General features: G+C 41.3%; 2 protein-coding genes across 7 annotated transcripts in view; one reads left to right on the top strand and one right to left on the bottom strand.

Annotated features, from left to right (window-relative positions):
- The first annotated feature begins 1391 nt into the window (after positions 1-1391).
- On the top strand, positions 1392-11443 carry CASP6 (caspase 6). Of its 5 annotated transcripts, none has more exons than XM_053976111.1 (9): positions 1392-1546; positions 2376-2420; positions 3387-3428; positions 4166-4208; positions 5924-6073; positions 6519-6595; positions 7043-7218; positions 9377-9533; positions 10126-11443. In XM_053976111.1, exons 1-9 carry the CDS (start codon positions 1516-1518, stop codon positions 10362-10364), a joined length of 960 nt encoding a protein of 319 aa, XP_053832086.1. In that variant the 5' UTR covers positions 1392-1515; the 3' UTR covers positions 10365-11443. The 5 variants fall into 5 exon arrangements, with proteins under 5 accessions (XP_053832086.1, XP_053832085.1, XP_053832083.1 ...); XM_053976110.1 differs by having other exon boundaries at positions 2373-2420; positions 5927-6073; XM_053976108.1 differs by having other exon boundaries at positions 2373-2420.
- The window catches only part of MCUB (mitochondrial calcium uniporter dominant negative subunit beta), a 48532-nt gene continuing 39038 nt past the window's right edge, over positions 11179-20672 (bottom strand). For both annotated transcript variants that reach the window (XM_053976106.1, XM_053976107.1), the window contains exons 2-8: positions 20316-20391; positions 19890-20060; positions 16405-16509; positions 16033-16193; positions 15141-15344; positions 13663-13779; positions 11179-12031 (exon numbers count right to left, since the gene is read on the bottom strand). In XM_053976106.1, the coding sequence (XP_053832081.1) occupies positions 11954-12031; positions 13663-13779; positions 15141-15344; positions 16033-16193; positions 16405-16509; positions 19890-20060; positions 20316-20391 (912 nt within the window). In that variant the 3' untranslated portion in view covers positions 11179-11953. The remainder of the gene's footprint in view (positions 12032-13662; positions 13780-15140; positions 15345-16032; positions 16194-16404; positions 16510-19889; positions 20061-20315; positions 20392-20672) is intronic.

Genomic DNA, 20672 nt, shown 5'->3' with positions numbered 1-20672 from the left:
CAATCAAACTGACTTCTTCAGCCTGTAGTTCTGATCCATCCATAATGCTTTTTCCAAAAAATACCCACCTACAATCTTAAAGTGTTTCTAAACCTATAGGCACGTCTCATAATAAAACTTTTATGTATTACAATGAGCTGGAAATGCACACCAGCCCAGCGCTACTTCGGGCTGCACACACTGCGACCAAGTTAACAGTGACTCAACAGTGGCTGAGCCTGCTCTAAGCCTCCAGCAAAACAAAGCAGAAGAAAGCTCTGTCTTACAAGGATCTAAGCGAACTGCTGGACTGAGGAACATGGCTGACAGAGTGGTGGATTTTGGTTCTGCAGCTGCAGAACTTCACACGGGTGTCTGGCTGCCAGTGGGTTCAGGGGCAGCTCTAGTGTGAGCTGTGAGAGCTGGGATCTGCAGTTGCCAAAAAATGAGTCTGTTTGGTAGGGGTCTAAATGTTACCCAGTATAAGATGCAAACTTTGTGACAGTATCACGTTCTAACTGAAGTATGCACAAAGACAACTGAAACAAAGTTCTGTCTTGATCCAGCTGCCTACTGGCAGTCTGAGGTAACAAGTCCAAACAAGACAAAAACAAGCGAAGGCAATAAAAAATACTGTATGGCTCCTTTAATTACAGGGAGACATCTTTTCTCAAATCTTTACCCATGCAAGAAGCCTGAGTAAAACCAGACCGGGTAAAAATGCCTATAATTCCACTCTAAATCTTCTTTTTGTGCTTGTAGCAGCACTCTTTGAAGTGCACATTCATATCTCAGTTTATCTCCCTAAAAGTAGTCTGGATAAAAAATTTAGATCCCTCTAGGGTACAATCTCTAAAGCTCTTATACAGAAGAATGGGTTTTTGTCCTTGGCTTTGGTTTAGAAACTTGTTTGTTATGCAGTTGATCAGCCATCGGTAAGTGCCGCATAATTCCCGGTTGGGGAATACTCGTTAACCTGGGCACTCCCGTCAATACCTTGTCATTCATTTCCGAAATCATCAAAGAGAACTGAAGCGAGAACAGAGAAAAGCTGCAGGATGATCCACACATCCAAACCTCTCAAGGGTTGTGTGTGGGTGCCCGAATGGAAACGTACTTTGAGGAACAGGAGCCGTTCAGGAAAGAAAACACTATGTGTCTGAAATGGGAATTTGAGTACAGTTTTGAAAAATTTAAACTAAGTGAATACGGGAGGCTCTCACCATATTTTAGGATGACGGTTTTGTACAAGCCGGTGCAGTTGCTCGACCACGTTCTCTGAAGCACCCCCCCATGAGCACAGGGGTGACACAGCGCACTTCAACACCTCACCCAACAGCCGCCGCGCTGCCGGGAAGGGCGTGGGGGCTGGCCCGGTTCCGCCCCTCGCCCGGAGGCGGCCGCCGCGGAAACAAAAGGCGAGGGGACGGACTGATCGGGGGAAACCGCGGAAGACGAAGAGAAGGGAAGGCTTGGAAGAGAGGGGAAAGCTTGGCTGGGCTGGTTGGGGTGCAGCCGGTGCCTTGGTCCACGGCGATGTCGGGCTCGGAGCGGCGGCCGCCGGCGGGTGCGTGTGCCGAGGGGACGCGAGGGGAAGGGCCGGGACGCGCCGCGGGTCGGGTTCCTGCCGGAGCCGGCGCGGAGCGGGAGCGGCACGGGGAATGTGTGCGAGGGGCTGCCCACCCGAAGCGCCCGAGCTTCCCCCAGAGTGGGAGCGCTGCCCGGAGGGCGCTGCCGGCGCTCACGGGGTGCGGGAGCTTTGCTTCTGTCCTTCTTTCTGTGAAAACCACGTTCACTCTCCTGTGAAAATTTTAAAAGTTTAATAAAGGACAATAGGAGACAAGGACCATAGAGCAAAGGTTATTACGACTGGGTGCATCTTGGTCCTCAGGCAAGACCACACTTACCTTCGGTGATCCCCCTTACATCTGCCATTACATCTATTGCATCATATTCAACACAAAAAAAAAAAAAAAAGCATAGTAAACTTTTTCCCCAAACTAGCTGACATATTCCAAGAGCTGTTTAATTTGGGTCTGCCTTTTTAGAGCATTGGGATTCCATGGCTGTGATTTTGGTCCATTCTTATCACCTCCCCTCCCTCCAGTTTTCGGGCCTTGGTCCACACTGTCTTCAGATGGTGAATGCTGATAGTTGGCATATCTGTAGCAGTTGTCTTCTTCATATGTTCATGGGGTGTTATCCCATCCAAGCAGGCCTTTTAACACAAGCATACTTATATCAGCTATTTCACTGAGCTTAATTAACAACAGAAATAAAAACTACATCTTTATAACAAAGTTACTTTAACATTATACACCTAAAATCCATTTTGATACTTGCAAAAAGCCAATATTATAATATGTATCAATAACATTTCCTTCCTTCCGGAGGAGGAAGGGAACGGGGAAGGTGCAAGGACGGCGGCGGCCAACAAGGAAGTAAGTGGATTTGCAATAAATTCAGCACATGCTGCCCAGGGGAAAACCCCCCCACTCCTTGGCACAGTCACAGGACAGGGAAGCAGGGAAGGTCCCCAGCATGTAACAGGACGGCAGGAGAAGTCAGGGCAGCAAAACCTGAGTTGGGTTCCCAGACATGCATCTAGGCTTAAAGGGATTTCTTTTGTGTGCCATTTGGTTGTTTCTAAGTGCCTTGCCCTTTGGGGGGGCCCCTGGGGGGTCTGTAGTGCAAGAGAGACTTCTCTCTCCCTTGATAGTTTGCATATTGATTATCTGAAGGGTGGTAATTTGATCAGGAATCCCGGGTGATGTTTCATGGTGGGTGTTTTGGAAATTGGGAGGAGGAGGGGTGTTTTAGAGGGTCTTCATCCTGGATTTAGTCCATGTGTCTTCAGTAGTAGTAGTTTAATAAAGTTTTTTTTTTTCCTTTGTTATTAAGCTTGGGCCTGCTCTGCTTTGTTCCTGATAACATCTCATAGCATTTATTTGGGAAGGTGTATTTTCATGGGGGCACTGGCATTGCGCCAGTGTCAAAACATGACACTGTGTAAGACAGAAAGCTTTTCATAAATCATGATAGTTCAAATAGTGTTTCTGTGAATGAAGCTGTGATGTGGCAGTGACAATGAAAAACCAAAGACTAGGAAGTAACTAAACAGGATTAAATTAACAGGAAAACCATATTTTCCTAGTTTCCTGTAGCCCAGGAATTCTAGTCCTCCTGTGTCTATATTTTCTGTCTTAAAGTTTGATGACTATAAAATTCTATTATCAGTTTTGGGTGGGGAGTGGATCGCAAGAACTTTTGTCCTCTTTCAATACATAGCTATGTTAGTTTTGCAGAAGGCCTTAATAACATTTGGAAAATAGACGTGAAAAGCTAGTATCGTATGTGCAAAGTAGTTTTTAGAATACATGAACCTGTGACTCTTCTTATAATTGCAGGCCGTGTCCAGCTGGATAGCAGACCTACATTACCCACCACAGGTACAGCATTGTATACAGTTCTCATAATGTGGTAGTTAGTCTCTACCAGTAGGAGTAGTGATTTAATAGCCCACTGAGATGCTTAAGTAAGAGGAACAAGTATTTTGGCCTAACCATCTGCAAGTTTGCAGTTCTGCACATTCCCAAGATGTGCATGTTGCTTGTTCCCACACTGTTACTTTTATGTCCATTCTGTACTAGAGGTGCTTAAAGTCTTTATAATTCAGCAGAAGAAAATGTTTAAATCTTGCATCTTCTCAGTTGTCAATAGCTCTTACACTATCTGCTGTGTCTCGTGCTGCATCCAACCTCAAACAGAATGCTCAGCTTTGTATTAGTAACATTATTGAAAGAAAAGAAACACCAGTGTATTTTTAAGTTATGTAAAATTTTAACTGTTGAGTTAGAGTCTCTTTTAAAAAATACACCTAGCTAGTTAGTTACATTAAATCATAATCTCTGAATATGTTTATACAGGTACAGATACACAGACAGATAGAAAATATGCATGTCTTGACCACCTGAAATCCAGACTACTGGAATCAGAACAACCTCCAAAAGCTGTGGGTGCAGACAAACACTAATGAGGCCTGCATGCCTACTTAGCTGATGTGTGAATGAGCTTTTGGTTCACATTAACAGCTACACTTTAAGGGTGGATCCATTAGTTCAAATTGCTTTTGTTTATTTATAATCAATGAGTTTGTGGCTAAATAACTTCTTGATTTCTCTAATAGATGGAAATGAGAACATCACAGAAGTAGATGCATTCAATATAAGGTAAGGTTCTGGTGGCAGTGACAGAGATGTCCCAAGGGACTGAGGTCAGTGCAGGGTTTTCTGATTTTTGTTAAGAATTGGATAGAATTATTTGATTCAACTCCACCCACTTACAAAACATGTTTGTAGTTTTAGCTACACCAGCTGCAGATGTGAAGGCATGTGGAAGGGACTGTGAGGAGTGTTCTCTTTTTATTGTAGGCAATGTGCAAAGACCATCACAATCTGAGGCGCCACTGGACAGACTAAGTGGTAGATTGTAGCACAGGAATGTATTCCTCTGGAAGGAGGGGAAATGGACCATGGAACAGTGATTCCATGAAAGCCCTGACAACAGTAAACTATCTGCCTGATAACTTTACCTCATCCATACAGCTGAGTAGAAAAAGAACAGCTTAGGGAATCATCCCTCAATGGTCATTCACAGGATCCAGCGACCAAACTGTCCAAAATCCCCACTAGCCATGCACCTAGCCAAATCCTAAAGAAGAGAAATTGCCAAAATCTGAAAAAATTCTAGTACTGGTACAGGTGAAATTATTCATAATTACAAGGCTAAAATTTATAATCTTTGTGTTTTACCATGTTTGGTACTAAGAATGGGAAGAACGTGATGAAGCACCCAACTTCTCTTACTGGTTATCCAGCCGACATTGTAGAACCTCCCTGACTTTGGACAGTCATCCTACGTTCCTGTTCTCTGTTTGAATTCTTACATAGACATTACAAAAAGATGTTTCATAAAGGGGATTCCCATAACAAAGTGGAGAAGCAGAGATAGTCTATGGGTAACAACTGTAATTTTGTTGTGAAACAAAAGCATTTGCTGATGAAACTCTGATCTTCAACATCTGCAGGCAAATATTCTAAGCAACTTTCTCCTGTAATTGCACCAAACCTGAATATACCATAGCATGAAAGTATTAACATGGCAAAAATGACAGCTCTGACCAGAGCCAGTCCTAGGGCAGCATGACCTGGACTGTCATTCCGTGTACCTTGAACTCTGGACCTGTCTATTTTCAGCACTGTTACCAGAAGAGTTTCAGTTTCTCTTTTCTGCATTGATAACTACAAAAGCAGAAAGACTGTCTGCTTCGTCTTTCTAATTACGGCCATGTCAACACTTAGGATCTTCTGGGTCCAAGTGTTGGCATAACTGTGGGTCCACAGCCAAGTCCAGAGTGTGCTGTCACACATCCTCTGCTGTTTTGCTCATAAACCAATACTGCAGAATGCTATTCCTAAACACACAGGTATTCTATGTGTTTGCTGCCATGATAAAGTCCTCTACTTAGAAGCTGGGTAAGTCATTTATTCTGTTCTTATGAAGACCTCTGTCCTTCAGCTACAGGATTTTGTGGGCTGGTTGCCACAACTTAGATGACCTTGTCAACTTGTCAAATTAAATTGTCATAGCTTTCATTGCATTAGGGTAAATAACAAACATTTGTTCTCCTTTTGTAAGATATGCTGCACTTAGCACCTCATCCCCAGTTTATTGGTTACAATGCAGCACTCGATTTACTTAGAAAAACTTGAAGTAAATCACAGACAGCTACAATTCTAAATAAGTACGTGTGTACTATCCACTTATGTTAATATTTTGCTAAGCACATAACATGGAGAATTGGAGCCATGTCTGAAATGCACCATTATGTGCCTTAACTAATGAAACAGCCTCATTTACCAAGAATGTTTTCCATCTGTGGCAGCAGACAATCACTTGATCCTGCAGTGGAGTACAAAATGAACCATCAAAGAAGAGGACTTGCATTAATCTTCAATCACGAGCACTTTTTCTGGCATTTAAAGCTGCCAGACAGACGTGGGACTATGGCAGACAGAAACAATCTGAAACACACGTAAGAAACTTGGTTGCTCTACTAATGCTTTAAAAAGTCTGAAATTTAGAAATGGTGGTCAAATTAAGGAGTTACCTAAATCTTGTTACTTAAATCTTGTGTTTAAGTAGAGACCAGAAGATTTTGCAGACATAGCAACTATGCAACTTGGTGAAGAAAGCTGTAATTAAAAAAGCTTCAAGGCACATTTTTTTAGGTCACAAAAACTGCGCGCACAAGTCCTAGGAGTTCAGTGAGTCCAGAACTTTCTTTGGACAAACTCTTTGAAGTAACTTTAGGTATTAGATCTGTACTTGACACCAGTTTGAATTCAAAATCAACTTTAGTAGTTTTGTTCATAAATAATGCATAAGAATAGTCATTCCCCCACAGGGAAAGAAACTGAGTTGGTAGCAATTGATATATAATTTGAGCAAGGTTTTTACTAATACTGATCTAACAATAGTTTGACAGACCTTGGGTTTGAAGTCAGACTTTTTGATGACCTGAAAAAAGAAGATGCGCAGCAGAGAATTTATGAAGGTAAGAGACTGTGCATTGGTTATGTTTATTGCAGCATAATTCCCAGATACCTTTTCTTCCAATCTCTCTGTTCATCTAACTTAAAATAAATTTTTGTGCACGAGGAATCTAACATTAGAAGGACTGAAAGGTTAGACTGAAAATTATTTTATTGCAATGTAAGTGAAGCTTCAGTGAAGAGAACTAATTAAGTCACTGAAAGCTGAAAGACAGTATGTGCAGCTTCTATTCCTTATAGAAGATAATGACATTCTTCTTTTTATGGTTAGTGTCCCTTCAGCCAGGTTGAATCAATGCACCTTGAAATCCCTACAGTATGGCTTTTCCTGAAAATAGCATCCATTTGAAAAAGGAATGACTGGGGATTCAGTATGATACAAATGTACAATGTTTTTTAGACCTGAATATGACTGGTTTGTCATTTAAACAACCACTTGACTATTTCAGCCTCTATGGAGGACCACAGCAATGCTGACTGCTTTGTGTGTGTGTTCCTGAGCCACGGTGAGGATGGTCACATTTATGCATATGATGACAAATTCAACATTCAGACAATCACAGACATGTTCAGAGGAGACAAGTGCCAGAGTTTGGTAGGAAAACCAAAGATATTTATCATTCAGGTAAGATGTCTGTTTCTGAATTCAGTGATGTTAACACTGACTTGTGTCTTCCTGCAATACAAATGTCAGTTTTCCTGATGCAGTCTTTCCACAAGGCATTTAAGACAAGGATTCTTCTCTTTTTATTATAAACCCTAATGTATACTACTGTTAATAGTATTATTACAGCTGTATTTAATAACTAATTTTACAAAAAGAAACACAAATTAAACCCATGTCAGATCGACTGTCAGTGTGTATTTAATAGCTGAGAAGGCAGTACCAGGGTTTTTTGCAGCCTCAGCTCAGTTCCTATTGGTCACACTTCACAGCCCAAGGCTAAGCTGATAAGCTGTCTAACCTTTGTATCTTCATTGCTTCCTTCCAGGCAAGTCTCTTTACTTGATCCTTAGTGAAGTTGGGTTTTGTGTTTGGGCTATTTTTCTGTTCTGTTTTTTTGGGGTTTGTTTTTTTTTGTTTGTTTGTTTGGTTTTTTTTTTAATGGGACTTCTTGGTTGGTTGGTTTTTGTGGTGGTAATGATTTTCATTTGTTGTTGTTGGTTGGTTGGGTTTTTTTTGTCTATGACCTATACTCAGCATCTCTGTAGAATCCAAGGAATCAAATTAAGGCTTTATTGTCTCAGGAGTACTGTTTGTGCTGAGTAGTCAGATAAAGACCATATGTAACCTCCTGTTTCTTTCCTTGGTTCATGGGAGAATGAAAGTTGGGAGGTACCTCACGAGGTCTCTGGTCCAGCCTCCTGTTCAAAGTAGAGTTATGGAATCAAACCAGGTCATACAGGGCTTTATCCCATCTTTATCCAGATTACAATTAGCAAACTCAAATATGAACCCAGCCTTCAGCAGATTGTAACTGCAGTAGTTTACAGAATAATTCTAAGTATTACCTTTTTTTTTCCCCCAAATGCAAGCTTCCTTAGGGCACAGGGTTGCTGCAAGAAGCAGTATATTGTTAATTCACCTTTCATTAGGACTCATTCAGATTTCCTTTTTTTTCTAACCTGGTGCCAAAGATGAAAAAAGTACTTTCATATTTCAGTTTAAAGTTCTAAGTAATACTTGGAATGTTTATAATATATACTCATCAAAAAGCTAATTAACATAGTTCATCAGCTAAGTACTTTTCCAGGACAACTGGCATAGCAATTACCTCTGAAAATCAGAGGAAGCATCCTCTGAAACTTTATCACTGTAAAGAAGATTGTGTTTTCTTTTTTTAGTGGCAGTTCTGAAGTAATGCTCCTTTGTACCTTTTGAGTGTGTTCTCACCTTGTTATCCTCCATGTGTAGCCTTTCTGCACCACTGACAATAGTGGGATCACTACTGACTTCTCACAGAAAACCTTCCCTCAACAAACACACTTGAGACTGCACTAAGAGCAGGAGTGTAACAGCATGTAATGATGGCTGTACTTCAGAGCAGTAATTCAACACTGCCTTGCCAGCAAGGGAGGCAATTCTTCCTCTCTACTCAAGCAATGGTGAGGCTGCCTCTGAAGTATTGTGTCCAGTCCTGAGTTCCCCAGTTCAAGAAAAATACAGTCTTACTGGAGTGAGTCCTGCAAAGGGCCACAGAGATGATTAAGGGACTCTGGAGCATGTTTGATATGAGGAGAGGCTGAGAGAGCTGGACTGTTCAGCTTGGAGGAGATGGCTCAGGGAAATCTTACCAATGTTCTAAACATCTGGTAGGAGGGAGTAAGAGGAAGACAGGCTCTTTTCAGTGGTACCCAAGTGACAAGTTAAGAGGCAACTGGAACAAATTAAAACACAAAATTTCATCTCAACACAAGAAAACACTTTTTTTACTGTGAGGTTGGTCAACACTGGAAGAGGTCACCCATACAGACTGTGGAGTCTCCACCTATGGAGATCTGACTGGACATAGTCCTGGACAACATGCTGTAGCTAACACTGTTTGAATCAGGGGGCTGGACTAGATGATCTCAAGAGATCCCTTCCAGTTTTAGTGGAGCTTTCAATGGACTTCATCCCCAACATTTTAAGTGACAGAGAAATAAATGGGTCTTTCTGAAGGCAGAGTCATGGTAATGTGGCACACCTAGCTGAACAGAAGTGCCTCTGGTTATTGTCAGAATTATCCTATTAAAAGTGAACTCAGCAGGGGTGCAAACATAACAACATTGCTCACCAACAGGCCTGTCGAGGTGATAAACATGATGATCCAGTCATTGCTCACGATTCAACAGACAACAGCAGTGAATCCCTCGTCAATGAGACTGAAGTGGATGCAGCTAGTGTCTATACTCTGCCTGCTGGCGCAGACTTTATCATGTGCTACTCTGTGGCGCAAGGTGAGTTCTGATACGGTGTCTGATACTTCACTGTAACAACTCTGAACATGTCTTCATTTTGCAGGCCAAAAAATGAAAACAGTTCCATGTAAATCTGTTTTATATGTTTGATAAGTAGTAACTTGTCTGGGAAAGAATGTTATGCGCTAAAGTGAAAGTAAATTATCAAGGTGCATTAAATTTGCCAAGCAAAAGCATTGCCATCAGTCTTGTGGCTGAGCTGCCTCCTGAGAGCCAACACCCATCTCTTTCCCAGGATTTTGGTGGCTTATAAATTTCCCTGCACTACATGGCTGTTTTCTCTCCAGTCCCCCCATGTATGTTGTCCTCAGTCCCATCTGCTCTCTTATGAAGTAGAGATGTAGTCCTGTAAGCTCCCAATCCCTGAATCGTGTTCCTCTTAGCTGACATGACAAGTGGTACCAAAGCCATTTCCCATCTACAATTTGCAGTGTAATTGGCAAAGTAAGATTTACACCCATTAGTAATTCCTTATAGATGGTAGCTAGCAAACAGTGACTCTCAAATATTTTTCCAAGAGGTTATCACTATTTACATTTGGATGTAATTTTATGTCCTTTTTCTACTCTAGGCTACTATTCTCATCGTGAAACTATAAATGGCTCCTGGTATATCCAAGATTTGTGTGAGACCCTTAGGAAGCATGGATCTTCCTTGGAGTTCACAGAACTTCTTACTGTTGTTAACAGGAAAGTATCGTATCGCAGAGTAGATATGTGCAAAGATATTAATGCTATAGGGAAAAAACAGATTCCTTGTTTTGCCTCAATGTTAACTAAAAAATTGTATTTTCATCCAAAATCTAAGTAGATTATTTAGCAGTGATGACCATTACTATTACTTGCTGCAGAGCACAGAGAATACCATCTTAGTTGAGTAATATTCTACAAGATTGTCTGCAAAATTACTGGGATCAAACATTACAGTTTATATACTTCATAGTTTCTAAAATCTTAAAGCACTTTTAAAGCTAGAATTACACCAGAGAATTCATATCAGGAAATAAGGGAAAAGTTGACTGGTGCCAAACTATTAGAAGGTGCTCAGATTTTATTGAAATTGGTGCTCCAGACTACCTTTTTCTTAAAAGTGTCTCACTTGATTGCCATCTAAGTATGGCACATTTTACTATTTCCAAAACATTTCTAATGTTCCATTAGATTAACTTGTCTTGCTCCTTGAGCACAGTTTACAGGGAATATGGTTTGCAGAGCATCTTTTTAAATTTGTCGACAGCAGAATCCACAACTTTTGTAGCTTTATTGGGCTTTTTAGACATTTTTTAATTTTCTTGCAACACTAAAAAGGAACTTAACTCCTTGAATACAACTGTGGTATCAATATAGGATTAATCAAACAGCAGTAATGAGATGAGACCATGTACAGTTTGCTCAGGGTAAGTTTGCCTTTTCCGTATCTCTAAAGCTGCTGGACATCTCTAGGCAGCTCTACAAAATATAACATATGCAAACCTTCATACTTCAGGCCTTTGAGTTGGATCAGGCCTCCTCTTGGCCCTGGAGAAGATCAGCCATACCTCTGTCATTGTGTACATAAAAGTGATGGTGCATGGTCACCACAGGATTGTTACTGCAGTAATTGTGGTGCTGACTTGAACCAAATGTTTCTTTTTTTTTTTTTTTTAACATTATTAATTGTTCCTCTGAGGGTCAAGAGAGAACTCAAACTGAGCAAAGTGTCTTAATCCACTTTCCTGGGGAAAAACATAATCGGTTTACTGGTTCTGCTTTAGTTAAGCCATTCCATATACAATGTTCTGAGTCATAAGTGCTGTATCTTCCTACACCTGCTTTTAAATGTTGTATAAATCATGTATGTTTGAATGTTTTGATAAATTCTTTGAATAAAATGCAATAGTGAAACATAAATGATTTTATAGCAAGTTTGAGATACCTTACTTTTCCAGCACTATTTACTAAGAAAGCTTAATTGTCATGCTAATCTAAACTTCACCTATGGTGTCACAGAGTCAATGTACAAACCAGGGAAAAGGAAACAGTAATTTCAGGAAAAGAATCTTTACTACTCCATGCAGAAGTTAATTATTTTATGAGCTACTGTTATGTTATAGTAAATGGTACTAAAAAGGCTGTCCTTGTTTGTTCTGTCATTTTACCAGTAGTAAGAATGCCTCCATTGTACTGATGAAATTTGACAAGTATCTAGAAGAACTTTGCTTCAGCAGTTTCTTCATAGGGTTCTAAAAAAAAAAACCAAACAAGCAAAACAAACCCAAACCATCAAGTGAACAAATAACTTTTAAAGCTATTTATTGCAACTTTCAAAACTTCAGTGGTCAAAAATACCCAGGTGCTATGGAGTAACTAAATGTTCGTATCAGCTTTGAAAGGGCATCTCCAATATACACAAAACCAAACTCAGTCCTTGTCGTTGATTTCCTGGATGGGAAGCCTCAGGCGCAGAGGTTGGCGCAGACGCCTCAGGGATTCTTCTGCCTGCCAATGAAAGAGAGAGGGAGAGTTCATCCTTCTGCAGCCTCTGTTTTCTCCTCTTTCACACATGCGCTGTCTTTCTTTTCTCAGAAAGCACTGGTCTTAGGCAAGGAACCAAACCAATCAAACAGAGGATGCTGAACGCTGACAGACCTGCTCAACTCATGCAGTCTCCAGAGAGAAGCATGAACCCTGCCCATCAACCCACTCAACCACACCTCAAAGTATTATTTTCCTGAAATGACAAGTAAAAAATTCATACCCCCAGGCCACCAAAAAAGCATCAAACTTTTAACATTATGTCAATTATGGCACATGAAATTACACCCTGAACTCTGGGTTTTGAGCTAAAATTAGAAGTAGTTCCATTTTCTTTTAGAAGACATTAAACACAGGGCTGTCAAGATGGGATGGAGGAGTAATAACTGAGGAGTGAGAGATCTGCTACTACTATTTCATGAAGGCCACCAAATTTCTTCTAGGTGTACATACCACCTTTTCACCTTTTCCATCCTGTTGCATCCTGGAGTTTGGGTTTAGATTAGGGTTTTTGATTTATGTTAAAATAAGTCAAGTTCTGTAATCCCGCATTTCCCCCATGTCGTTCCCCCCCGCGGTTTCTGGCCCCATGTTGCCTGTTGCCGGATCTTACCCCTGTGCCGCTCCTGTAACCACCCTGCCATCCGGCCCCGGGAAACCCCGTGCTGGCCACCCCAAGCCACATGATCCCGCTCAGCCTGTGGCTCGGTGCCCGCCCCTGCGGGGTTCTCTGGTTGGTCGCGGTTGCTGGCGTCACCGCCACGGCAGCCGCCCCTATTGGGTGGCAGGCCGTGGATCCTCTCGCCCCGCCCCTCCATAAAGCCCTATCCCGCCGGCACCCAGGCACCATTTTCTCCCATGCAAGTGTCGGGAGCGGTCGCGTCTTTCCATCGAACCGCGCCACGTGACCAATAAACCGTTCCTGCCAAGCACGGAGTAAATGGACAAATTCCTTACCTCTTTGCCGGGTCCCTAGCGCACGGTAACAGAGGCTGGCCAGCCCACGCGCCCGAGACACGGAGCCGTGTCCGGGAACCCGCGGCAGCAAACCCCGGCAGCACGTGGAAGCTACGCCACAGCCGGGCTCCCAAGAGCCGCATGCAGCTGGGGAGAGCGAAAACCCACGCCGCACCATCCCATCACCCATATTCTGTAAATCTAAGTCTTTTACCTATGGAATAAGCTTATGATGTTAAATGCTGAACACTCTGCAAGGCAATCTCCTTCCAAGGAAGGGAGGAAATTGGTTTACCACAGCAGTGCAGCAAACATACTGTGCCCAAAATAAATGCAGCTATTGTATTAAATGGCCAAAAACGCAACATTAATTAGAATATGCAAAAAATAGATGTCATGCTGATAAACTGACTTGTTTTAAATTAAATTCATTAAGGTCTCCCTTTCTGATGACCTACAGAAGTAGTTTATACATCAAAGGAAAACATTGTAAAATTATCTGAACAGCTGAAACTGGCTGATAAGCAATATAGAGTTTTGGTAGCAAGCTGTGAGGTCAATCTTCTGTTAGCTGAGAGTTTACTGAGAAAGTCTTAAGCCTGAAGCTGCGTCATTATTGCAGAACTGCACTTAAATACCTCTGCTAGGTCGTCTTTGAGCTTGTTGTATTGTTCCACATTAAAACGCTGCTTTTTGGATTTGCGGTAGAAGTAGTGGAGGAACTGCCTGTCCTTAGCGTGAGGATAAATGTAGTCCTGGGGAAGGAAGGAGGACATGGATTTGTGGTTAGCAAAGAAACTGAGTAGAGGTCAGCACATTAGAAACTCAGCCTGTTTCAGGAAGACTTACCTTGTCCAGCACCTAAGTATGTTTTGTAAAGAGGCTACATATGAAATGCTGCTCTTACAGGGGTCATAGGGCTTTTTAAACACATAGTAGGAGTAATTTCTATCATGTCTGAAGGGATTTTCAGTTATAATAAAGACATAGGGTGATCTTCATGACTGGAGCCACCTCAGCCAATGGAGTCTACTTCCAAGGAGTCAGAGAAAATTCAGGAACTACTTCTTGAGGACTTATTTGAAAGTCTTAAGCAATGGCGCCAGCAGCTGTTCAAAAAAGCCAAGTAGTAATCTCTTCATCTACTCACAAAAAGTAGGAATGGCTTAGCCCTTCTTAAAAACCAGTCAGAAGGAGTAAAATTCGCATTCTGAGCCAGCTCTTCATAAAAAGAGATACATCTCCCCTTTTCACAGAAGGAACCTAATTTCTCACACAGTCTATAGATCTGTTCGTATAATGGAAGAAAGTACTGGTTACTCTTCTACATACTTCCACAACAAAAAGAGTTTTGCATCATAGAAAGTTCAACATCAAGATATCCACTTTGAGAGTAAAGTACAGAGATAAAACAGGAAAAAGAAACATTTCTCAAAGTCTTAACAGGATTTCAGAACAAGTCTGTATTGTGAAGCTAAGTTAAGATCTCAGCAAACTTTAAGCTTCTACACAATGCCTGCCTCATTTCAGCTGTCCTAGATTTACCTCTGTTCATTCTAGGTCATGGAAATGTGGTCCGATTATGAAGAGCGGAGCAATAACATTTCTTCGGGCACCAAATACACTTCAGTGTATTTCAGTAATGTAACTGCCAGAGTTCCAAACAGTTTGGTACCCTGCACTGTATATACACAAACTCCAGCAAATAAAAACTACTGTTGGGTGATTTGCTGCTGTAAGGCAGCATTCATAAACTGGCACAGCACTACCAGTTGCTCTCCCATTACTGCAGTGAGCAAAGTGCCATTTACTATGCAAAGTGATCTACAAACATTTTAAAGGAGAGACTTCTTTACTCACTTTTCATTCTAGGTTATGAAATCTTACCAACAGTAGTTATGCTCAGTAGCTGGCCTGCAGTTCATGTGCAGCAGTACCTGCTTGATTCTGCATGATGTAACGTTTGTATCCAGCTGCATTAGGGATCAAATAAGCCCCTGTCTGATGGCAAAGCCACTTACTGAATTCTGCTTTCATCAGAGCTCAAACATTGTGATTCACAGACTCAGTTTTCCTCCTTTTCCATTTTCCAGACATTTAGAAGACAAGGACTCACCTGCTTGGTAAGAACAAAGTAGGCGTAGAAAGCCATGGCACTCCCGTAGGTGATGAAGTATGTGACTGGCTCCATGATGTCCCACGAGTAGACCCACCACGTGAGCCATGCCAGCGCTCCCCCCTGAGTTGACATCAGGGCTAGGCCAACCCATAAAAGCCTGGAGGTTTTTGCATCTGCACTGTCCATGATTCTGGCTTTCATCTGAAAAAAAGAAATGCAGAAGAAACCTGTTCAAATAAACATGAGTACTCCTCTGATGAACAGCTCCTCAACTATGTTTTCTCCCCCTGGGCTAGATCCTTTCTCAGGATCACTTACCAACACCTCTTACTGACTTACCCTGCTGAGAAAATAAAAGCACTAAAGTCCAAGGGCAACCAGATCTTCTTGCCGTTGTGCACCAAGAATTCCTCCTTTTAATCTCCCCTTTGCACTACTAGGGATCTATGTCTGTTTGATTTCCATTTACATTCCAGGCAGTTCTGCATAACACTAAGGCTGACCCTCATAAAGCAGGAGTCCTGCTGTCCACTACCCTAAGCCACGGATGATGTCAACTCCACTATTGTGGTTTTTTTGCTGTCATGGGTATTCAGAACTCATAAAGCAACAGATGACTTTCAACAACATTTCAACAAATGGCCTTTTAATCTCAATACTAGCCATGTTCTCCAGGTGTTGTGGCTTCTACCCTATTAATGTCCTCAACAGGTAGAAAAATAACTGAATTGAAAAGAATTTGCATTCTACCTGAGTTGACCTCGTTTACATAACAAACAGAAAAGACACACCCTAGCCATTCATACTGATTTTCTTCTGTCACAGGACTTACTTCTGATGAAAGAAAAAGCTTTTGAGTTTAAAAAAAAAAGTACCCCCACGTTCCAACCTGTTCAAGAGGCAGCAGCTGTTCTTTCAGATGGTCCAGCTTCTGTAGCAATTCTCTCTCTTTCCTGATCTGGTGATCTTCTAAATGTAGAGCCACAAACAGTCTGTGAACCAACGATTTGATATCTTCCACATCAGTAGCATGCTCACTACTCAGCTTATCTGAAAAGAAAATATTTGTCATATAACCATTTCAAGAATATACCCTTCATTATAATTCTCTCCTCACCTCCAACCCCAAAAGCAGGACCATCCAAAGGTAAAAAGACAAAGCCAAAGAGAAACACCTTTCTCCCAGGTCCCAGTTTTCTGATACTTCCCATGCCTTTCACTAAATGAAGTGAGATGACCAGTTATTAAGGATTGCTCTTACCTTTCACAGGAGGTGACACACTGTATGCTGTGTTGTTGATAACAAGCTTAAAGTCATTCATCAATAAGACCTCCATTAAGGTTGCATCAGAGACCTTGCTACCATCTGCAGAAGAAAGATTTCAGTTCTAGATCACTTATCATGAGGAGTTTTAAACATTAGCAGATAACCCTGCAGAAAAGTCCTGGGGTTCTTCACTAATAATGTTTGGAAGCAACTCTACTTTTAGAGCTGGTACATAATACTAAACACTCAGAAGGTATGATTCTTGGGGCTGTCCTGTGCAGGGAATGGAGTTGAATTTTGATTCTCTGGAGAACCCTTTTCTATGTTTTTGGTTGTTTTTCTTCTTTAATGTAGAAATTTACATGAATGGTACCCCACAAATTTTACATGCAATTTTACAGCTCCTACCAAAAATCAAGTGGATTAATTAGCAGGAACTACTACTCATGTAACTGTGGTTGCCAGGAGCACACTGGGGTTCAGATGCCCCAAAAGCCTCCAGAGCCACACACCACTGGACACATCACTCTGGCACAAGGGTTTGAAAAACCATGGAGCAGCTGCCCCACAGTAGCTGTTTGAGACGATTCTCCTTTTCTAAACACAAAAAAGGCACCTTCCCCTGTCCTTGCCAAGAGCTAGGCAGCTTTACTCCCAAGATGAATAACCAAACAGGCCACAAAATACCAAGATTTTTGTATGTAGGTATTTGTCACAGTGCTACTGCCTCAGCTCCTCCACCTGTTCTCACACATCCACTACAGAAAGGCTCCACAGTCAACCCCACATCCACAATTATTTGTACAGAGAACCCTGTCCTCAGGCCCCATCTGATGAGGCTTAGACTACTGAACTCTGCAGGCAAACGCCCCAGCTGGCTCACCTGCCCACTCTGTGTGGGTAGCAAAGCAAACCCAGAAGCCAGTCACTTTCAACCCAAAATTGTAATGTGCCTATCCATTAATTTCTTTTTTCTTTTCCAGTGTAATAAAATATCAAGGCTCATTTGCATGCACATTATTAAGGTGACATTTATAACTCTTTCTATAACATTTAAGGGAAAAATGCTTTTCAAAAAAAGTGCCAGACAGGTTCTTTGTTCTGGATGTTCTGAATACACCACTGATTTATTAGCATGTGCAACCTTATATTAACTGAAAAGAAGAGAAGTTTTAAGGAAAGGGAGGTATTCTATTTTAGAAAATTCTTCACACGCTTTAAGCAAAGGCTACTTTAATTCCCATACCTAAACACAAGTGTTCCAATGTGGACAAACGGTCATTTTTTGTCTACAAAAGGTATGCAGGATGAAAATCAAATCCACAGATAATGAAAGCGACTCATCACACACAGCACTGATGACTTCAGTTAAGGTTACATTTCATTTAATGGTTAAATGACACAGAAGTGTGTCTACACTAAATCAAGGCTTCATAATTTTTCTTTAATAATTTATGTTTAAGTTCAACTCTCAGTACTTGACCTATAGTTTCTCTTTACAGTATCAGTTTCCTAATGAATTAAACATCTCAGCTGTTCTGTAACATTACAATTGCCTGGCACTTGACAAATACAGAGCAGTGAACTATTTTGAATCACTGTTTTAATCTAAGTATTCCCAAATCAGAAGGGATGGGGGTGTATTTAAACAGATCAGACGAGGTGAAAACAACTCAAATTCATCTCTGCTTTGGAATCTGCTACCTGTCCAGGCCAAAAATGCCAGATTTGCAGGTTTCTTACAGGAATTACCTCGTGCTTCCCAAGTGACCCATGTTTGCACTGAAGCAGGAATAGTTAGTTTTTGCTGACAAAGCAGAGAGGAAAGTGATCCGGCAGTGAATCCCAAACACTCCTGTCCTGGATGTCTGCACAACAGCAGTACCCAAAGGTTAACTGCTGCCAGCACAAGTTCTGCCCCGCCCCACTAGAAATCCTTTGTAGGGAAAAACCTCTGTATTAAGGGGAAGGCCAGCTGCTCACAACGACCATTTCTTACAGTGGCTTCTGAAGATAAAGAGTCTTTTTAGGAAATTAACTTCAAGAGAATTTTCTATTTTTACTCCCTAGCAGACACTGTCAAAAGAAAGCAAAACAAGACCAAAAAAACCCAACACCAAAGCTCCCGTGTACACGAAGCTCCTGAAGCTCATGTACACACTGGGATCCACACAGATCACATCTCCATTGCTCCAGAGGATATCAATAAATTACCCAATAAATTGGGTATTTTCCTGTTTTACTAAATGTGCCCATAAAGGACAGTAAAGCAGCTTCTCTTAGATCTGTGGCTTTCTGACCTTCTGGGAACATCAATCTATTTTCAGTTTCTTTAAAAGCCCCTGCAGCCCTCTCTAAGTATCAAGCAGAAAGAAAAGAATGTTATGAATCCACCTAGCTATGAAACTGGGCCAGCTTTCATTAACACCATCCCTTCTTCTGCTTATGTGTTACCCGCTGTTAAATAAATCTTTCCATAGATATATGTAGGTATCCTTATTTTTCTTTCTTTGTAGGGGTGTGAGTGGGGAAGGGGAGAAATAGATGCTTTTAATCAGCCAAATTCAAGTGCCTATTCTACCAGATTCAGACAAAAAACCCTACATCCCAATTCTAGTTTTAAGATTGAATCCTCTAGTACCAGGGCAGGGGTTGCAAGAGCACTGCCAAAATACAAATCAAGTTTTCTTGGAAATAAAATGGAGAATAAGGTTAACTCAATGTTAGTTTTATCAACGGACAAGCCAAAGAGACAAAATAGAAGAGAACAGTGAGCAAAGCTTGAGAAAACTATCTGAAGACTTGGGACAATGGGATAAACAGGATATTACAAGGAGGAAAGGCCATACCAATGCTGAAATACCAGTTATCCTTTGACCCTAGCAATCAGTTTCCTTTCAACCTGAAATATTGTACTGAAAGGGCCCTGAAATATTGTACTCCAGCTGATAAATGAAATCTCCTCAATGTCTTAAAAAACTGTCCTTTATTATTGCACACATCATCTGGTCCTTAGCTCTTGAGTTTTTCATACCCAAGTTTGTAGTAAGACAAATGAATTCTTTTAGCTCTTGGTAACACTGAAGAACTGGCAGGCATCACATTCAATAGCCCGACAGGTTGTCTTTTCAGAATGATCATGGAGGACAAGGGAAGAAAGAGACATCAAGGAAATCAGGAGGTACTTATTTAAAGACAGCATTACAAAGAGAAACTAATTGAAAAAGGTAACAGAGGACGCTACTGGGATAAAAGAAGAGTTCCAGTAATAGATCCAATTCTGTATTTTTAATCAGCCTTTTCAAGAGGACTCAGTTATCAACTCTGAAACAACAATAAACCCTAGAAGCATTCAAGAGCTACTCCAACAGCATCAGCGCTAAACCTGATGGAGGACTGAACTTATGCTCCAGAAGAGAAGTACAGTCCATTTGAAAGGGAATGCATTTATTTCAGGGAATAACAGAAATACAAGATACCTGTTGCAAAGACTTCAGCTCTCTCAATTCCTTTATCTTCTCTTTGCACATCCTGCAGGAATGCTCCTACAGTGGTCACTACTGGCTTGACAGTGAACTGACAGCGTTCACTTCTTGAGGGCAGCATAAGAGTTATCACAGGAAGACCATGTCTGTAATTAATAGTTACTTCTGGGGGGTAAAAAAAGAAAACTAAGTGAAAAAGTTGTGTTGTAGATTGTAGTTTAATGTAAAGCTGCTTTTAAAACACAGGATAAATAAGGAAAAATACACAAAACATTTCTAGATTAAAAAAATTAATATAGTACTTGAATTTCTGGAAAATATATATAAAGCCATGCAACTAATGTGACCTTACATCTCATAAAATAAATAAAAAGCTTGTTACACCAACGGGAAGGGGGAAAAGTTGCTGTGAAAGCTTACCATCAGATGGCACCAGCGTGCTGTAAGGCTTTCCTTCCCGGCCCCTCCAACCTCCGGTGTGCCTCCAGAGCCTCACCTGCAGCACGGACACAAGGGAACTTGCCTTAGAATAGTTGGGATGCAAAGTGTACCTGGTTAAAGGCAGCATCCAGCCTGTCACGGTGATCTGCTTCCCTGTGATCTGACATCAGAGATGTCTGCCTGAAGAAAAATCCCTTACTTGGCAATTCTATGAAAAAGGTGAAACCATCCTTATAGAAAGCAGAATTTCTGCTAAAGGTATTACGGTATTGCCCATAGAAAAACTTTTTGTCTATTGTGGTTTAATTAACTCAAGGAAAAAAGAGCAGGGGAAGA

Source organism: Vidua macroura, chromosome 4, assembly GCF_024509145.1.
Source record: "Vidua macroura isolate BioBank_ID:100142 chromosome 4, ASM2450914v1, whole genome shotgun sequence".
NCBI classification, from domain to species: domain Eukaryota; kingdom Metazoa; phylum Chordata; class Aves; order Passeriformes; family Viduidae; genus Vidua; species Vidua macroura.
Note: the sequence above shows the minus strand (reverse complement) of the source record. Positions and strands in the feature narration are given on the sequence as shown.